Source organism: Lepidochelys kempii, chromosome 1 (assembly GCF_965140265.1).
Source record: "Lepidochelys kempii isolate rLepKem1 chromosome 1, rLepKem1.hap2, whole genome shotgun sequence".
Lineage (NCBI taxonomy): Eukaryota > Metazoa > Chordata > Testudines > Cheloniidae > Lepidochelys > Lepidochelys kempii.
In genome coordinates, this window is record NC_133256.1 from 312,089,942 (window position 1) to 312,110,342 (window position 20,401).

The window sequence follows — 20,401 nt, forward strand, 5'->3', positions numbered from 1 at the left end:
CTCCCCCTGGTACCAGTACTTTTAAGTCAGGCATTCTAACTTTCTGTATAAAACAGGTTTTCAAGAAAGTGAACTTTAATAACATCTGGTCAATAGAAAGCAAAACACATAACTAATTTCTATCAATCTTTGCAGACATCTTTCCCAACCAAAAAAAAGTTCATATATGACAGCTAGGAGAAGGACCAGTTTAGAAAAAAATTACCACAGAGAAATGGTGTTTGATCTGGAAAAGAGGACAAGACAACCTCAGTCTGTAACACAAAAAAAGAAAATGTCTTTAAGGTACTATTTCACACCGCTCAGGTTCAAAAATGAATATTGACTGAATGGTGATTAATGTAGAAACTGTGATGAAAGGGGAGATATTTATGCATATATGGTCAACATGTCCAGTCATTAGAAAGTACTGGGATTCAGTCCCTAAGTAGGACCACTTAAATTGCAAAGAAATCACAGTTTTCAGAGGTTGGTCATGGCATAAATGGCAAATTTTGAAAGTGTGTTACACATCCATAAAATTTGCTATTTATGCATGACCAACCCACGAAAAACATGTCATTTCTCAAGTTAGGGGCCCCGACCCTTTTAAGGGGTCACGGTATCGTCACCCTTACTTCTCTCCCTGCTGCAGGCAAGTGGCACGGCCTTCAGAGCTGGGTGGCTGGAGATCAGATTTCACGGGGGAGACCATATTTCACAGTCCGTGACACGATTTTCATGGCTGAAAATTTGGTAGACCCCTATCCATAACTAAATATCATGAAGTGTTGGATATTTATTACCAAATAATCCTTTGGTAATCCTCCTAGATTCCTCCATGAAAATGGTGACAAAAGAGAAAATGAAGAATTAATCTCTCATCTTCTAATAGCTGCTTGGCTACTGGTAGCCTCTTACTGGAAAAAGAAAAATAGCTCAACCACAGAGGAATGGTTTAAAAAAAAAAAATAAGGGAGGTTGTGTTTATGGAAAAGTTAACACACCATTATGTACCCAGCAAGAGAAGGGGGGGGGGGGGAAGACAGATGAATATTTAGATATCTGGTTACATTTTATTCAATATTTCAAGTACATTAAAAAAAACAAAAACGAAGAACAGCACTCCTGCCGATTTTTTATTTTTTTTTAAATAGTAACATTTGCTAGACAAGCCTGGTCTGTTACATGTGTACAGAGATTTCACTCAGTTTGATCAAATCATGAGAATCAACAAACAGGTGTTGCAACGATGCTCAATCTGTAACGCAGTAACACCCCGTTAAACAGAAAGATCTGATGACTATATTCCTCATTAAACAAAAGCTAATTGTTGTAATGATTGTTTTGTTTCTGATATTTGCATGGCAAGGATTCGTAAACTCATTAAAACTTTGTAAATGAATAGATTTTAAAAATAGCTGGTTGAAGGTTCACAGATGCTTTGCATTTTTATTATACCTTCATACTCACAACAGCAGCTTTTAAAGTTTGTTTAAAAATTGAGGCTGTTCATATGTATACCTATAAAACAAAACAGGGACTCAATCTATTTAATAGAGTTAAATATACTGCACAAAAAAGGTTGTCAATAGCGCTTGCTTTTCCTTGGACAGTAAGTGTGGTAGTCTTTTGCTTGGACAGTTTGTTTTGTTTCAGTGGGATAACAAACAGTTGTAGATAGAATGGCAGAGATAAAATTAAAGTTAATCTGATTTACACTTTTCTAACATTAAAATCAACACTATCACAAAAACCTTACACATGCTGACTTCCTCGGTATTGATAGGTCAAGAGAAAATTTAAAATACTGTATCTTACTGATGTATACTTTTCTTCTCATACTTTCTCACTGATTTTTCACTTGCATGCAAGGACTCAGATTAAGAAATTTGTCAGTTTATGAAGATCTCTGCACATGAATTTAAGTAACATTGTAGACACTGTCCAAACATCGTGAAATTAGTTTCTGCATTAGGACAGAAAATTATTTTTAGTTGGTGCACAATAGGGGTCTTTCATATGCCTTTATTCATATAACATAATAGATGTCAAGACTAACCCCCCTCCCCACCCGCAGTTAAATAGAGGACAAAACACCAAGGGCTCGACTATAGCTTTATAATCTACCCTGAATAAAGAGTGGTGAATAGCTGCATCTCAGAGCAGACCAGAAAACTAATGATGACTTAGGGTCACCATTTGTCTCTTACTCAGAGGAGGAAGTAAGTTACTTCATCCCTTTTCATGGAAAAGCTTATTCAACCCATGTGACTGACCAACTACTTTGGCCAATAATTTAAGTGGGGAGCCAAGGCTGCTCCTCCTCACCCCCTTCTTGTGGGGAGAGGAGTATCAGACAAGCAGTCACCACAAGCTTCTTAACTTCCTCAGCCACAATCCGAACAGGGACTAGTAAAGGAGGCCTTATTCCTCACTTCCTTATAGAGTCAACAAATACGGACTGTGACAATCTAGCATAAAAGGGGCTATTGGAAAAGGATTCTAAGCTTTGAAGAATATTTTCAAATATCTACATGTTTTTGAAGCATCCAACCCTGCACAGAAAAATATTCTAGAGGAACAGAAAAGCAATCCCTAAGGGCATGTCTATACAACAGTAATTACTGAGGTGGCTGATGTCCACACTACCCTCCTTCTGTCCGTGGTGCGCATCCACACCAGGATGCTTCTACTGACTCAAGAGGGGCAGTGTGGGGGCCTGAGAGCTCTTCACACAGCTCTCCTCCAGGAGCCAAGCTGCCCCCTGGGCTCTCATCTCCGAGAGTTGGAGACAGCCACCAGGGCTTCTCATCTCCCTGTCAGGAGTGGGCAGCAGCCACCTAAGCTTCTCGCCTTCCTGCTTAGGGGACAGCTGGGCTCTAGCTGCCTGGCTTTCTTGTTAATTTCACGGCTCCAGCATGCTCAAATTTGAGTACATCTAATATTATGCTCCTCTAAAATTTAATATCTACAAAATATTTGCCCATTACATCTAATTCAGCAAGATGGATAAGTGCAACAGAAAAAAAATGTAATCCAGGAATACTGCCAATTGCATTTGCTCAATGCGTTTTCAATTTCAGATCAGAAACTCTTGATAACATGGTTTAAAAGCATGCTCGGTAAAATATATTTTAAAAACTGATTAACTGCCAATGTTTTCACTGCTGTAAAGAGTGTAGATATGGTCCTTTCCCAAAAGGTTTTAATAAACTGTTAGACACATGAGCTACAAAATTTTAATAGCTCAATTCCATATAGTCCTATGGATAGAAGTTGCACAGAATACAAAAATTAGATGGACGAGTCCAAAATATGTTCTTTCCTAAACTTTTCACCCTCCTCCCTTTATTTTTGTCTATTTTTTTCTAGTTCAGTCCAGAAAGTATGAGAGAAAGTTAATGCCATACACTTGCATGGTAATAACAGAAATGCTTTACCCATATCTTCAGTTACTAAATGAACTTTATTAGAATAACATCAACCCATCCTTGTTACTTTAATGGAGCAGCAGGCACAAATAAAACCTCTGTGCATGAATATAACTTTAAAGTAAGATGGGAATGAGGAAGTAGACCATTAGCTAGTCAAAAAGGCACTGTAGGCCAATAGGTAAGGCATAAGGCAAAGACTTAAGCCTGGTCTACATTAGGAATTTATAGCTATCGCTTTGGTATAGCTACATCTCAGAAGTGTGAAAAATCCACATACCTGAGAGGGGTAGCTATGCCAACCTAACGCTCAGCATAGATCAGCACTAGCTCAATGGAAGAATTCTTCCGTCGACTTAGCTACTGCCTCTCGAGGAAGCAGATGACCTACGCCAAGGGGAGAAGCCCTTGTCAGCACGGGTAGCATCTACACTGACGCATTACAGCAGCTCCACAGCAGCATTTTAAGTGTAGACATACCATTAGGAAACCCGGGTTCTTTTCCCAGCTGTCACTAACCTGTAGCGTAACACCAGGCAAGGCAATTTACCCCTCTATGCCTTCACTGCCCCTTCCATGCTTTGTCTGTCTGGGCTATTTAGGTTAACATCTCTTAGCTTTAGGAGTTTTGTAGCACCTAGAACAATGACCTGATCTCAGCTCGGGCCTCTGGGTGCTACTGTAATACACATTACTACTATTTCTAACTAAAAGGTTTTTTTAATGTTGATCTTTTCCCTTTCCCTACAGGTCACTAAACAAAGTGATTTAAAACATGCCTATACTCAGAGGTACTGTGTCAAGGGTCTTAGCCTATGCCAATCTAAGTTCTAAGTCTATCACATTTGTAAGTTTGTCTCCTCCACCTCCATAAGAACAAAACCAAATTCAGGTTGTCATCTGGGTATACATTATTTTAAATTAGGGTATATTTTGTCATAATATACTAATCATTTTTAACAGCAAATTATGTGTCAGGTCCATCAATAATCTTGTGTTTTTCCTCACTGCACAAAGGATTGGTTGAAGGAAAATAACAAAAATCTTAAGAGTTCAAGCAGCAATATGCTAACAAAAGGCATGTGTAAAAATAAAGGTGACCAACTTTTAGATCTTGAAAGTGTCCTTTTAAAATTATTAATAAAATACCACTACTTGTTCAATAATATATCAAGGCCAACATGAAAAATTACCTAATACTGTATGGCACATCACAATACCCTGGCTCTAGATCCCTAAAGGAGAAATCTTCAAAATCATCACATACAAGACCTAACCTCTTTTATATTTTCTCACTCTTTTTTCCTGTGGAAATACAGGAGTTTTCAACTACATTGAATTTCATGACTTGGCTCATGATTCTGCAAAAAACTGAACACTTTCATAACTTTACTCATCCTTTGCAGAACCAAGGCCTTAAGTTGCCATGTGGCCCAAATTAATATCTTTGGAGCATCATTTGACCTCGTTCTCTGCATAAAAAACTCCCATTTGACACAGGAGATTTTCAGACAGACTGAAAAAAATGAGTCTGAAAGTGACAAGCTAATAAAAGTGAAGTACTTCATTGCTTCACTGATCCTCTAATTTACCTGGTAGATTAGTTACATCTTGTTTCTGATGGTGTTTTTACATATAATATAGAAGGGAAAATTTCCTCAATTCTAGGTTGTTTGATTAAATATTTCAGTGAATAAAACTTACTGTCATCCATCTGGAGACTTGGAGGACAATAGAACTTTTTATGAGTAATTAAGTTTGGTAATCCTCTGAAGAGACTGCGGCATATTTTACATTCAAAAATGGTGTCCACGTCTTTTAACAAGATATGTTTAAGTTGTTTAGTTCCTGGAACAAAAGAAATTTTACACTTAAAATAAGGTACTTTTTTTTAAAGTCACTATCTCATTAAAGCAAAAATATTTTCAAGTCAAATAAATTTCAGTGCTAAAGCAGCAAATAATACAAGACAAAATGCCATTATCATTGTCATTTGTAAATCAGCTACACACGTTCTGGATTATTACATAAAGACTAGGCTGAAGGAGAAAAAAATCAAGATTACAGATATTGTGAAAAGTAAAAGGACTATAAACTTTAAGATTAAAACCAACAGCTAAATTCAGAAAGGGAGTTTTTGGTTAATGAGTTATAATTGCCTATCAGGTGGAAGGAAAGAACAGCCACCTAGTCATTTAAATCATTATTTAGCACCTTTTCAAGCTCCTCAGACAGCTCTGAGGATGTACAACAAAACACGTTCACTCAGAAAGACTGTCAAACAGGGCAGAAAATTGTAAAGAACATAACAAAATGAAAAGAGAAGAGTAGACAAATTCTAGACTTTTACATGAGGGTACCAGAGATCAATGTAGTTGCACTTATATTAGAGAGCAGAATTTGGACCCATATCTTTAGTCTGCCTATTGTCTTCCTCGCTGAAGAAAAATACAAAATTTAAGATCAGTTTTGAATTAGCACATTGTGTCAAGCGTAGAGTGTGTGTTTATAAGCATGCAAATGTTACACTTTAGTTTAAAAACCACATATATAAAGTGCAGACGTGCCTTGCTAATGTGCTCCAACCCTGACTTTTCCTGAAGAGCCAACTAAAGTGGTGAGAGAATAGTTCATGCTCTAAATCCATTCCTTCACTGGTCTCTGTGTTGAAACTGCTAACAAGAGTGCATATAGTGATGGTGGGTTTTGTAATATGGAGACTTGTCCACTACAGATTTTAGTGAGACACTGGTAAATCAAGATGGGGCTTAACTGAGTTATTATTTCAAATTTCTTTAATATGCCAGGTCATTAAGAGAGAAGTTTAAAAAAAAATACCTGAACAAATAAACGAAAAGAAAACCCATGAACTGGAACAAGATTACCAGTTAATGTCAATCTATTAGACGTAAAACGATAAAAACTTTACATGATTACTTGCGCTGTTGATTCATCACAGTTAACTCAAGTGATTAACTCAAAAAATTAATCTCAATTAATTGCAGTTTTAATCGCACTATTAAACAATACCAATTGACATTTATTAAATATTTTTGGATCTTTTTCTACATTTTCAAATATATTGATTTCAATGACAACACAGAATACAAAATGTACAGTACTCACTTTCTATTACAAATAGTTGCACTGTAAAAATGATAAAGAAATAGTATTTTTCAATTCACCTTATACTAGTACAGTAGTGCAATCTCTATCGTGAAAGTGTAATTTACAAATGTAGATTTTTTTTGTTACATAACTGCACTCCATAACAAAACAATGTAAAACTTTAGCGCCTACAAGTCCACTCAGTCCTACTTCTTGTTCAGCCAATCGCTAAGATAAACAAGCTTGTTTACATTTCATAGAATCATAGAATATCAGAGTTGGAAGGACCTCAGGAAATCATCTAGTCCAAACCACTGCTCAAAGCAGGACCAATCCCCAATTTTTTTTGCCGCAGATCCCTAAATGGCCCCCTCAAGTATTGAGCTCACAACCCTGGGTTTAGCATGCCAATACTCAAACCACTGAGCTATCTCTCCCTCTCCCCTTTATGAAGACATAATGCCATCCACTTCTTATTTACAATGTCACCTGAAAGTGAGAACAGACATTCACATGGCACTTTTGAAGCCATCATTGCAAGGTATTTACGTGCCAGATATGCTAAACATTCATACGCCTCTTCATGCTTCGACCACTATTCCAGAGGACATGCTGATGCTGCTCGTTTAAAAAAAAAAAAAGCATTAATTAAATTTGTGACTGAACTCCTTGGAGGAGAATTTTACATCTACTGCTCCATGGTTTTACCCGCATCCTGCCACATATTTTGTGTTATGGTAGTCTTGGATGACGACCCAGCATATGGTTATTTGATTTAAGAACACTTTCACAGCAGATCTGACAACACACAAAGAAGATTCTAATATCAGATTTCTAAAGATAGCTACAGCACTCGACCCAAGGATTGTGGGTTAAGAGATTTTAGCTCACTAAGTGGGAGTCCTCCTGTTAAAAACAACTGGAAGTGTAGATACGAACCAAGGGACGCACCCCACCCATGTACTTATTCACTACACCAATACTGACTTGGACTCTCAATACATTCTATGGGTGGCGTACCCAAGATCACTTATCCACTGACATTTTAAAAACTCCCACACCCCAGTCTGGGTCTATGCTGGTTATGTACTATGTATGTATCTTGTGAACCTTGTAACCGATACTTGTAATCCCTTATAACCCAAGGCTGACCCCAGATGTACAGTACCTTCCCTCTTAACTCGTGAAAATTTAACTTTAAACATTAATATTACTACCTCTTCTGAAAATATAAAACTTAGTATTAATTTATACAGAATATACAGAGATCAGATGCAAAGATCTATAGCATCTATAGCAGCTTTGAGCAGTTGAACTAAAATAATAAAATAGCTTCCATAAACACAAAAAGTGAAACCTATAATAGTCACTGAAAGACTAACTTTGATATACATACTTAAAACAAAACAAAAGATAAATTTAACCCTTGCTTTCTGCATTGGAAGTCAAGAACTCAACAGTATTTCCTCTAGATTTAGTATAATCCAATTATTTGTAACAGTCTATAAAACTGAACAGCTGAAAATAAGATAATATACAAGTTTTTGTGTGGTTTACATATCTTCTGACAATTACGGAAGTAGAAAAGAAACTTGCTATAGTCCCACAATTTAGCAGAAATACAAATATCTTCATTAACTGACTGAAAATACCCAAAAATATTTTTGACTCAAAGATTCTTCTGCAGAGTTGTGAGCCCAGATTATCCAACTTCAGTAAAACACAAAAAACCAAAACATCCGAAATGCAAGATTTTAAAGTTATGTTGATTTTTAAATTTTACAGTGTTTGATAAAAACAAGAGGTTTTTTTTTTAATATGAATTGAAAAGTATATCTTGACAGTGTTTTGACCATAAGATTTTAAAGATATTCTTAACAGAAGTTAAAAGTAGATAGCACTACATGTACCATAATATCTAAGGTTTCAGAGTAACAGCCGTGTTAGTCTGTATTCGCAAAAAGAAAAGGAGGACTTGTGGCACCTTAGAGACTAACCAATTTATTAGAGCATAAGCTTTCGTGAGCTACAGCTCACTTCTTCAGATGCATATCGTGGAAACTGCAGCAGGCTTTATATATACACAGAGAATATGAAACAATACCTATTCCCACCCCACTGTCCTGCTGGTAATAGCTTATCTAAAGTGATTTCCAGCACAAATCCAGGTTTTCTCACCCTCCACCCCCCCACACAAATTCACTCTCCTGCTGGTGATAGCCCATCCAAAGTGATAACTCTTTACACAATGTGCATGACAATTAAGCTGGGCTATTTCCTGCATAAATCCAGGTTCTCACATCCCCCCCACCCCCATACACACACAAACTCACTCTCCTGCTGGTAATAGCTCATCCAAACTGACCACTCTTCAAGTTAAAATCCAAGTTAAACCAGAACATCGGGGGGGGGGGGTAGGAAAAAACAAGAGGAAACAGGCTACCTTGCATAATGACTTAGCCACTCCAAGTCTCTATTTAAGCCTAAATTAATAGTATCCAATTTGCAAATGAATTCCAATTCAGCAGTTTCTCGCTGGAGTCTGGATTTGAAGTTTTTTTGTTTTAAGATAGCGACCTTCATGTCTGTGATCGCGTGACCAGAGAGATTGAAGTGTTCTCCGACTGGTTTATGAATGTTATAATTCTTGACATCTGATTTGTGTCCATTTATTCTTTTACGTAGAGACTGTCCAGTTTGACCAATGTACATGGCAGAGGGGCATTGCTGGCACATGATGGCATATATCACATTGGTGGATGTGCAGGTGAACGAGCCTCTGATAGTGTGGCTGATGTTATTAGGCCCTGTGATGGTGTCCCCTGAATAGATATGTGGGCACAGTTGGCAACGGGCTTTGTTGCAAGGATAAGTTCCTGGGTTAGTGGTTCTGTTGTGTGGTATGTGGTTGCTGGTGAGTATTTGCTTCAGGTTGCGGGGCTGTCTGTAGGCAAGGACTGGCCTGTCTCCCAAGATTTGTGAGAGTGTTGGGTCATCCTTTAGGATAGGTTGTAGATCCTTAATAATGCGTTGGAGGATCTACAACCTATCCTAAAGGATGACCCAACACTCTCACAAATCTTGGGAGACAGGCCAGTCCTTGCCTACAGACAGCCCCGCAACCTGAAGCAAATACTCACCAGCAACCACATACCACACAACAGAACCACTAACCCAGGAACTTATCCTTGCAACAAAGCCCGTTGCCAACTGTGCCCACATATCTATTCAGGGGACACCATCACAGGGCCTAATAACATCAGCCACACTATCAGAGGCTCGTTCACCTGCACATCCACCAATGTGATATATGCCATCATGTGCCAGCAATGCCCCTCTGCCATGTACATTGGTCAAACTGGACAGTCTCTACGTAAAAGAATAAATGGACACAAATCAGATGTCAAGAATTATAACATTCATAAACCAGTCGGAGAACACTTCAATCTCTCTGGTCACGCGATCACAGACATGAAGGTCGCTATCTTAAAACAAAAAAACTTCAAATCCAGACTCCAGCGAGAAACTGCTGAATTGGAATTCATTTGCAAATTGGATACTATTAATTTAGGCTTAAATAGAGACTTGGAGTGGCTAAGTCATTATGCAAGGTAGCCTGTTTCCTCTTGTTTTTTCCTACCCCCCCCCCCCCAGATGTTCTGGTTTAACTTGGATTTTAACTTGAAGAGTGGTCAGTTTGGATGAGCTATTACCAGCAGGAGAGTGAGTTTGTGTGTGTATGGGGGTGGGGGGGATGTGAGAACCTGGATTTATGCAGGAAATAGCCCAGCTTAATTGTCATGCACATTGTGTAAAGAGTTATCACTTTGGATGGGCTATCACCAGCAGGAGAGTGAATTTGTGTGGGGGGGTGGAGGGTGAGAAAACCTGGATTTGTGCTGGAAATCACTTTAGATAAGCTATTACCAGCAGGACAGTGGGGTGGGAATAGGTATTGTTTCATATTCTCTGTGTATATATAAAGCCTGCTGCAGTTTCCACGATATGCATCTGAAGAAGTGAGCTGTAGCTCACGAAAGCTTATGCTCTAATAAATTGGTTAGTCTCTAAGGTGCCACAAGTCCTCCTTTTCTTTTTGCATAATATCTAAGTGCTTTGAGAATTGAGACAAAGACTGTGTGATCGTAACTCAAAGCTCAAAATCAAAGGAAAGGCTCCCTTTGACCCTAAGAGGTTGTGGACCTGGCATTATGCACACAATTATTAACTTTACACTAGGATATTATGATTTTAGTATTCTCATAAAACTTCTGTTTTCTACCTTAAACTATCTAAACCAGCATTTCCCAAACTGTGTTCCATGGAACACTGGTGTTCCACATGATGTGAATAAGTGTTCCATGAAAGAATCTAGAATTTAATTTTGACTCTTGCACTTCATTTTTGTACTACTTTATACACGCTTTCCAGTTAGAAATTGTTAGTTCAAGTTATTTTAAATTTGTATTTTTGCTTTGTTTTGTAAAGTAAAATATATTTGAGCATAAATAAATGCAATTTTTTAATTTGAAAACCAAATGACTACAAAATAATATCATAAGTGTTCTGTAATAGGTTAAAAAGTGTTCGTGACCAAAAAAGTTTGGGAAACGCTGATCTAAACCACAACACTTAATATCAAGGCTGGCATTGTATCTAGAGATCACCTCTGCCTATATACTGCAGTTCATATGAAATGTACTAGGGTCACTCATTGTTGAAGTCCCCAGTCAACACCATACATACACATTGCAATTGCATCTACGTAGACAATCAAATCACACAGGTTAATCTTTGTCTTAACCATTCAACAGGTAAGGGAAGGGCATTATGCACATCCATGAGGGAAACCAGATAGCTCTTGCTGATTGGCGCAACCCACAAGTACATGGTCTAAACTGCCTACTACAACAAAGCATGGAGTCAAAGGTCCCCACTTGTGGAATGGTCAAATGTGCTGCTAGTAACTACATCTGAAGCAGCTGAGCTTTACCCCAAGATGGCATGAAAGATCAAAACCAGGATGCTGGGCTGTTGGATTTGTCATGATAGGTATTAGCTACATTTGAAGCTTGAAAATAGGAATACAGCAGAACCCTGTTTATCCAATCTAATTGGGACTAGGGCCGGGGCCAGATCGGACAATCAAAAATTTGGATAATCTAGAGAATGGGAAAGTGTAAGGCTGCAGCACCATCTAGCGGCCACAGGAGTGATCATCAGCTTCTGGACCTGTGTACGCTGGTTGTTCAGTTAATAAAGAGCTGGATAATGGCGGGTTGGATAAACAGGGTTCTACTGCACTCGTGCCTGTTTCTGCCTGGCCTAGAAGCTACTCTCAGCGTAGGTAGTGAGTGTCAAAACCTGGTCACAAGTACTGTGGTTTGGTCTGAAACTCGCATGATCTACCCAGGAGTCATGATCTACTGTTTGCAGTATTGCCATTTCTTCTTCACCTCCCCTTCAAATGTTTTGTCCCTGTCCACCTCTGTAACATTTATCAGGCAGGTAGCAATACTATTTGAAGGAACTGGGTAATGGTGCTGTGCTGCAGCCTTCTGAGCACCACCACCAGTAACTAGGCACAAGAGGCTGAGTTAAAAATGGAAGCATTATTTCCCAGTATATTAGCTTTTAGAGAGTTTAAGACAATCCCTATTAATTATAATGTGAGTTTTCTTGTAAAGAGACAGCTGAAAAATGAAAATCTTTCAAGAAAGTGCACGTGATTTTACATATTTTTATAAAATATAAACAACTTTATAAAAATCAAAGAAACTATAAAGATTAATCTACTGTGGCAATTTACTCAGGTACTTTAAAAGAATACAATTTAAAAAAACTCAAATAAACCATATAGAGACTCTTAATTAAAGATGAGTATATTAGTTAGGGACTATCTGGAGACTTTTTTTGGTCTTTGGCGTCGGGGAAGACTGGCCCATAGGTTAGAGCAGCATTTCACAAACTGGGGTCCGCAGACCCTGGAGGTCCCTGAAGGTACTCCAGATGGTCCGCAGGCCCCACTCATCAAACTCCTCTCCCTCCAGAGGTACAGCGGGACTAAGGCAGGCTCCCTGCCTGCCCTGGCTCCGCGCCACTCATGGAAACGGCCAGCACGTCCCTGAGGCCCCTTGGGGTGGGGACAGAGGGGTCTCCATGAACTGCCAGCGCCCGAGCACTGACTCCGCAGCTCCCATTGGCTGGGAACTGTGGTCAATGGGAGCTTCAGGGGTGGTGTAGGCAGGCAGGGGAAGCGCACCTGGCCCCTCCCGCCTAGGAACTACTACCAGAGAGATGTGCCAGTCACTTTCAGGAGCCACCCAAGGTAAGCGCTACACCCCAAACTCCCTCCCACACCCCAACCCACTGCCCCAGCCCACAGCCCCTCCTGCATCCAAACTCTCTCCCAGAGCCCGCACCCCCTCCTGCACCCCAACCTCCTGTCCCAGCCTGGTGAAAGTGAATGAGGGTGGGGGAGAGTGAGTGAAGTATGGGGGATGGAGTGAGGGGGGAGGGAACAGGTGGGGTGGGCCCTTGGGGGGGGGAAGGGGTGGCATGGGGGCAGGGCTTGGGTCTGAACAGGGAGCTTGGGGGTCCCCAAAAAAATTAAAATTAAAATGGGGGTCCTCAGGTTGCTGAATTTGAGAATCACTGTGTGACAGCACTAGCCTGGGGCATGGAAGACCTGGGTTCAATTCTCTGCTCCATCAGAATTCCTGTGTGATGTTGGGCAAGTCACTTAATTTCTCTGTGACACAGTTCCCCATAATATTTCCCTACCTCACAGGGGTGTTGGGAGGATAAATATATTAAAAAGTGTGAGATGCTCAGAGTCTATGGTAACAGGGGCCATTCGAGTACCTAAGATATCTGCACTTTATCCACAAGTAAACAGTTCACATAAAACATCCAGTGGAAAAAAATATGAATTTACTTAAACTGTTGGTATAGTAAGGCGCCATACTCCAGGATCATTCATCATACAATGCAATATCTCAGAAAAATATATGCTATAGTTAATTTCAGAATCCCAAGTCAAAAATATTGATGTAGTCAGACAGGTGTTATCGTCACATCTGTATCATCAAGATATTCTTCAAGCTGACCTAGAACGCCAAAAAAATTAACCATGGCCCACCGTAACACTTCACAGATGGGTTCCCTTCAAATAAAGTTTTAAGTTAGAATCCCTTGAATCAAATTTCTTCAAATACTTAAATATTTTTGATATACCCATTATATATTTGTAATAGCAATGATTTTTTTCTGCCATCACGTAAGCATTTTGGGGAAAAGGTATGGAAGATTGGTGAGACTTGTTTAAAAAACAATACCAACTCAGAGAGAGTTCATAGCAACTTCGAACTAGAGAGAAATGTGCAAAGAATCCTTTCTGAGGGCAAGCTGTTTACCTGGATCTCATCCAGAAACAGCTGAATTTTTGCACAAAGTAGAACCATTGAGGAAACATACCTAAACATATTTGAAGATTTCCTACATACAAAATTCCACTAAGTGCACTAATTAGCGTGGGGAGCGGGGGGGTTTTCCAATTTGTTAATGGCACCTGACAAAAGATTTTCTGCTCAGTGAAGGTAGCATGCTTCTACCACACTAGCAGCTGTGGAATGAAATTTACAAGGAAATAGTCAATTTCACTGATACTACTGCCCAAATATGTACTATATAAGAGTGAAAATAACCAGATTCTTGTGAGTTTAACTGTAACAGAACAGAGACAACTTCCTTGCTGTTGTGGGCACACTGCAGGGGAAGAGAAAAGATCTCATCCAGCTTTATGGGAAATGGGGATGGATGCAATGACCACTAGGCTTTTCAGGAGGAGGAAGCCTCTCAATTCCACTGAAGCATCTCCATCTTTTATATTTATTTTTGGATAGTACGCAATTGTCAGCTTATCAAGTCCCAGTAACATTCTGAGACTACGAAACTAACTCATCATGAAGCTTATAGAAGATTGGCAGGACTTCAGCTAGTGCAGCTACCCCACTGACAAGAAGCACTGCAGTAGTCGTAAGAATCACAATGTTTGTGTATCACATATGCAATTTTATCATTCAAAACTTCAGCAATTTGTTCTCCTGGTATAATAGCATTCAGCATGCATACCCTTAAAACAATGAGGACAAAGCCATATGTATTTTTTAAATGTAATATTAGATTATGAAAAACTATTGGAATTGCTTAGAGGGTAAAAACATCCTGCTCTCTTGCCCAATTTCTGATGAAGTGAGCTGTAGCTCACAAAAGGTTATGCTCAAATAAATCTGTTAGTCTCAAAGGTGCCACAAGTACTCCTTTTCTTTTTGAAAGGATCAAAGGTTTCTTCCATAATGAAATGTCATTTGTTCAAAAGTGGTAACTAGTAAAACCCTAGTCAAAAGTTGTTTTTCTTTCTGACCAACTGTCTTGATGCAAATGAGAAAAGAGAGCGAAGTAAGCCATGAATTTATATGACATGCCAGTAAAGATATTCTGGAATGGCCTGGGTACAAATTACTTGAAATTAGGTCACTCTGCTACCCAAGGAGACTCCAGATAATCTGCTTCAGGTGGGAGAAAGACACACAAATTTGAGGCCTTAGGCAATTCCATCCAAATGTTCCATCTTCTTATAAAAGGTCACAGATGACGTATCTCACATCCCATTTTCCCTCTGGTCACTGTATTATATGTTTCTTAAATGCAAATGAAGGGAGAATATAGAAGTCTCATCAACGACTTTTCCCCCCCAGCAGACGACAACATCCTCATCCTCATACCGCGGATAGCCAACGATGATCACAAAGATCTGCAGGAGCTAGCACAGCCATATTGCTTGGAAGTTATATAGTAAGAGAGATGATTCACAAGCCTTTCAATCACACACATAGCTATGTTGCCACAGATCTAAAAGGAAAATCTCTAAATAAATTTAGATTTTAGCATTAAAGAAATCTCCCAAAACTTTAACACTGCTACTGAATCTCTGTTTTTATGCTGTGAACTATGGAAATAAAAATGTACTTTAGTACATTTCAAATGGGTCTGCCCTTGTACTGGGTCAAAGCTTTCTAACATTACCTATACTGAGCATGCTCAACCAAAACTCAGTTTTTACTGTCAGATACATATATTCATTGTCATGTACTGGCACTTGTGATGGGGTATACCAACCTCGCACTGGAGGGAAAGGGTTAAAGAGCTGATCTAGGCCTAAGACGCTACACCCCCTTCCCTCTGTTGGGCATGATCCCAGTGGAGGGAGCATTTAAAAGGGAGCAACTCAGCTCAGTCTGGGCTGACTAAGGAGGAGAGCACTGAGGTGCAGCAGCCTCCTGCTGGAAAGCCACCGAGGCTCTACAACACCAGGACAGAGCCTCATCACCAAGCCGCTGGAAGCTAGCTGTCCGCAGGAGCAGAGGGTGGCGACTCATTAGGGCCAACAGAAGAGACTCTGGAGACAGATCAGAGAACACAGGAGCGACCTCATGTCCAACCTGTGATGGCGTCGGTGGAACTGAAACAAGTGAAGGAAGTGATCCAGAGAGTACACTTGGAGATCTCAGGCCCTGAGCCCTGTGTAAGGACCACTGTTTCAAAGGTCAGATCCCAAAGGAGTAGGATGGGCCCAGTTTCCCTACCCACTCATCAGTGGGTAACACTACCCTGAACAATAGCCACTAGGCCAGCGATTCTCAAACTATTTTCCATCGTGGACCGCATATGCAGCTCTCTCTCTGTTAAGTGGGCCACATCCACACAATATATATATTACCCTGTCAGCTGTGGCTGGCCAGTCAGGCACATGTCTCTCGATGCCTGCTCCCAGACTGTCAAGGGCAGGGCTGATCCCACCCACCAAGCCATGGGGGACCCTGGCTGGGAAGCTACCCATGGGACACATTTCCACCCTGCACCAGCTCTCCCCCCGAGATGGGACTTACAGGGCAGCCTCCTGCTCTGACTGTGAGCTCCAGGTCAGGACATGACCAGCAGGGGACCGGCAGGCGGGCACTATCTGGTACAGGCAGGTCAGGGTGCAGCCTGGAGCATGCTCCCCTCCCCCCCAAAGGTGACACAGCTGTGGCTAATGAGGGGACGTGTTCCCCCACTCCCGTTCCGATTTCTCCAGACACCTCTGGCATGGACGCCCAGAAGCGAGGAGGCAGTTCTCACCCCAGCAATGGCCCTCTCAGTCATTCCCTTCTCTTCTCCCTCTCCCATCCCTCTCCCTCTCCCCACCACATCCTCTTTCCTCTTCACACTGTCCCCTGCCCCGCTCCATCCTGCACCATTCCCCTATCCCCTTCTCTTTGCCCTATCCCAGCCCTCTTCCTTCCCCACTGCCTCATCCTGCCCCCACATGGGCACTAACCATTATACAGAAACAAGACCCAGCACACATAGAAGAGGATGACAACAAGCACTAGGAACCAGGAGGTAGTGTCTCGGAGTTGCCAGCTCAGCCAGGGAGAGGTGCTGAGCGAGTTGGCGCAGCATGGGAAGGACAGAACCTTCCCCCCCCACCCACCCTACACAGGCTGAGCAGAGCAAGCCCTGCTCGGCGCTTGCAGAAATCGGGGTGGGAGGAGAGGGAGCAATGCCCCTCCAAACTACACCTGGGTGGTGAGAGTTGACGACCCAGGGCCTCCCCCTACCCTGGCAACCCTACAGTGTGTCCCTACAGCATGGGAGCTCCTCCCCTACCACAGAGGGCTGCTTTGTCTTCCCTGCTGGCAGGGAGCACTACAGCAGGGCTCCATGGCACCATCTCCTCCTCAGCCAGCCCTGCCCTTGCCAGGACCGGGGAGCAGCAAACTTTGAATTTTTTTTAGCACACAGCTGGGTCATAGGTATGCGCTAACTGGGCCACAAGCTGCCTGCGAGCCGCAGGTTGAGAATCACTGCATTAGGCAAAGCAGCCTTTGAACTCTCATCAGTGGGCGACACTGCCTGAAACTGTAACTGCCAGGGAAACTGACCCTTGGAATTTTGCTGCTAGATGCTACGCTCCGGAATAACACCATTAGGTGATGCTACCGAACCAGAATACACAGCCAACCCTTGACAGAACTGGAGAAGACAAAAAAATCCTAGTATTGTAATAGCAGTGCTGTTATACTACTATCTATATAACAGTGCAAGACAGACACTAAATTTTTTTTAATTCTCTTTTTAAAGTTTGAGGAAAAAACATCAAGAAAAGGTGACACACAGGCATGGACCCTTAGCAGAAATTGTAACTGAGATAATGACAACTGTGCCACAAAAGCAAAATTCCTTGAAACTGTCTGAACTTAGCAACTTTAAAAATGAAGTGGTTTTAAGAATATAGCATAATGTAATTGGGACTATCTTTTCATCACCTTGTATAAAAATACTTCCTAAAGGAACTGATGATCTCACAAGAACAGAGCTTAAAACTCAGCCAAACATTTTGCAATTACGTGTAGAAAATTGGTTTTATGGAATCAGTAACCTTACTGACACACTTGTATTATCACACAGTTAGAAGGAAATAATTTAAAAAAACCCAAATACTCATACCTGATCGAAAACACTCAATAATTTGTTGAATACCAGATTTTGACATCTGCAGAGGTTGCTGTAACAAAGGAGGATCACCAGGTTCTAACAAATACACTGCAAGACATCAAGGATGACAGTTAGAGAGGACACACACAGACACGTATATATATGTAGATATATTTTAATATTTGAGGCTGGTTGAAAAACAGGACAAAGTCATCAGGAAAACTTTTGTTCCCTTTTTCATTGAAGTTGAGCGCTAATAAAGGTGACTAGCCCTATTCCTTGTAATAATAAAAAGGGCTTAGGGATGGCATTTGGAATTTTGCACTCTGACCTCCTTGCTGTTGAAATTAATTTGAAGAGTGACAGATTTTCTATCAAAGCTATTTATTTCAGGCAATATGTTGTGATTTTGATTAGTTTTTTTTAAATGTATATTCATATAGTCCTGTGTATGATGTTTCATAAACATGGATATGAGGATGTACGTACACAAAAAAAAAAAAAAAAAGAGAACTGTAGATAACTCAGTGGTCTCTGCCAGCTTAGACTATTCAGTTCATAGAATTGCCTGTTAGATTGGCATTACTCAAGACACCTTGTGCCATCTCAAAATCCTAGTCTCATTTTTTGGTGCAAGCAAAAACAAAATAAGTATGTGAGGAAAAAAATGAAAATGCCAAATTCAACATCTGCATGCATATGGGCAGATCCCAGTGACTTTAATCCAAGGTACAGATTTATATTCAAGGGTTGACTGTGCCCTCAAAAGAACTATTATTTAGAACAAATGTACTAAATAAGTATGAACATATCTAGTTAATGTTTACTGCAAATTATATATTTCAATTCTTATTCATTTTATATTCAAGCATTTTTAATCAAGCAAACTTCAGAAATGATCTCACCTAAAATGACACTTTTTCTAAATCTGATTTAGATTCACCTCCTATTCTTTGTAAACAATATTAAAATATATTTATAAACTCTAGTGACATGTAACTAAAAAGCTAAGACATCCCCAGTGGTCAAGAGAGTCCTATTTTAAGTGGGATATACTGGTGTATAGAAAATATCCATATTGATACGGACACCATAACCCTTACCCTGCAAACACTTACACAGATGAATCATTTTACACACAGGAATAGCCCCATTTAACTCAATGAGGCTACTCAAATGCAAAGTTACTTCTGTAAGTGTCTGCAAAGTCAGGGCTCAGATCTCCTTAGGTATTTCTACACTGCAATTAGACACCTGCAGCTGGACCTATGCCAGCTGACTTGGGCTTGCATGGCTCAGGCTGCTTAACTGAAATGTAGATGTCTGGGCTTAAACTGGCACCTGGGCTCTAGGATCTGCGAGATAGGAGGCTCCCAAGATGTCTACATCACAATTAAACCACATATATTTGTATTAAAGGGGTCAATGCATAAGATAAAACCATTTTTGAACATTAACAAAAATAATTTAGACAAGTTTCAAAGACAAAGGGCAATACTGCCCTAGAATATGAGCAAATATAAACAAATTCAAAATGCAATGATTACTTTAGGAAAAGACAGCCTATAGAATGGTGTACTTTTTATTCTATCCAACTATGCCCATACCATAAACACTGTTAAAACACAAACATATGTAACAACCATTATAAATCATCTAATTGCTTGGTGATATCTAGCACAATGACATATTGTATCCTACTAACCTACTTGCCATTCTTCGAAAACAAAAAAAAGTACACTTTGGACTAAATACTGCCTCCGATATACATGTGCTACTTCCACGTGACATCAAGGGGAGTTTCATGTGTGAACTGGACAAAATGCATGGTTGTAAGGCAACAATTGTATATTCAATCTATTTTTTTTAAAATTACAACAACTCAAAACTTTCTATTTAGATAGAAAGGTTTATTGTTGAGACTATTCAATTTATTTCTCAAAACTACCTTTAGCCAAGCTACAGATACACTTTCAGAGTTGGTAGACAACACTTTCCTCCTATTAGTCCCAAACATTCATGCCATTCATACTTTAAAAAAGGAGGATGGGGGGGGAAGAGATTAAAAAAGAAGAGGAAACCTCCTCATAAACAGCATTACCACAACAAAGCAATAGACAAAAAGAAGAAGAAATTGGTGAGGAAACATTTCTGTTTGAAACTTACAACTATAAACATTAAGTAAAACAATAATGAGAAGTCTCTTAACAAAAAGATAGTTGGACTCCACAGTGCACACTTCCACCTTTATATATGACATTTTCCATGTTATTATACAAACCTAATTTCAAAACAAGCAAGTGGTAGTTTGGGGCTGGGGGGGGAGGTCTCAAAAACAA

General features: G+C 40.1%; 1 protein-coding gene across 5 annotated transcripts in view; it reads right to left on the reverse strand.

Moving 5' to 3' along the window:
- Window positions 1-20,401, reverse strand: part of ZNF800 (zinc finger protein 800) — a 33,422-nt gene that overhangs the window by 10,758 nt on the left and 2,263 nt on the right. For all 5 annotated transcript variants that reach the window (XM_073328260.1, XM_073328257.1, XM_073328256.1 and 2 more), the window contains exons 3-4: window positions 18,075-18,170; window positions 5,118-5,261 (exon numbers count right to left, since the gene is read on the reverse strand). In XM_073328260.1, coding sequence (XP_073184361.1) covers window positions 5,118-5,261; window positions 18,075-18,170 — 240 coding nt within the window. The remainder of the gene's footprint in view (window positions 1-5,117; window positions 5,262-18,074; window positions 18,171-20,401) is intronic.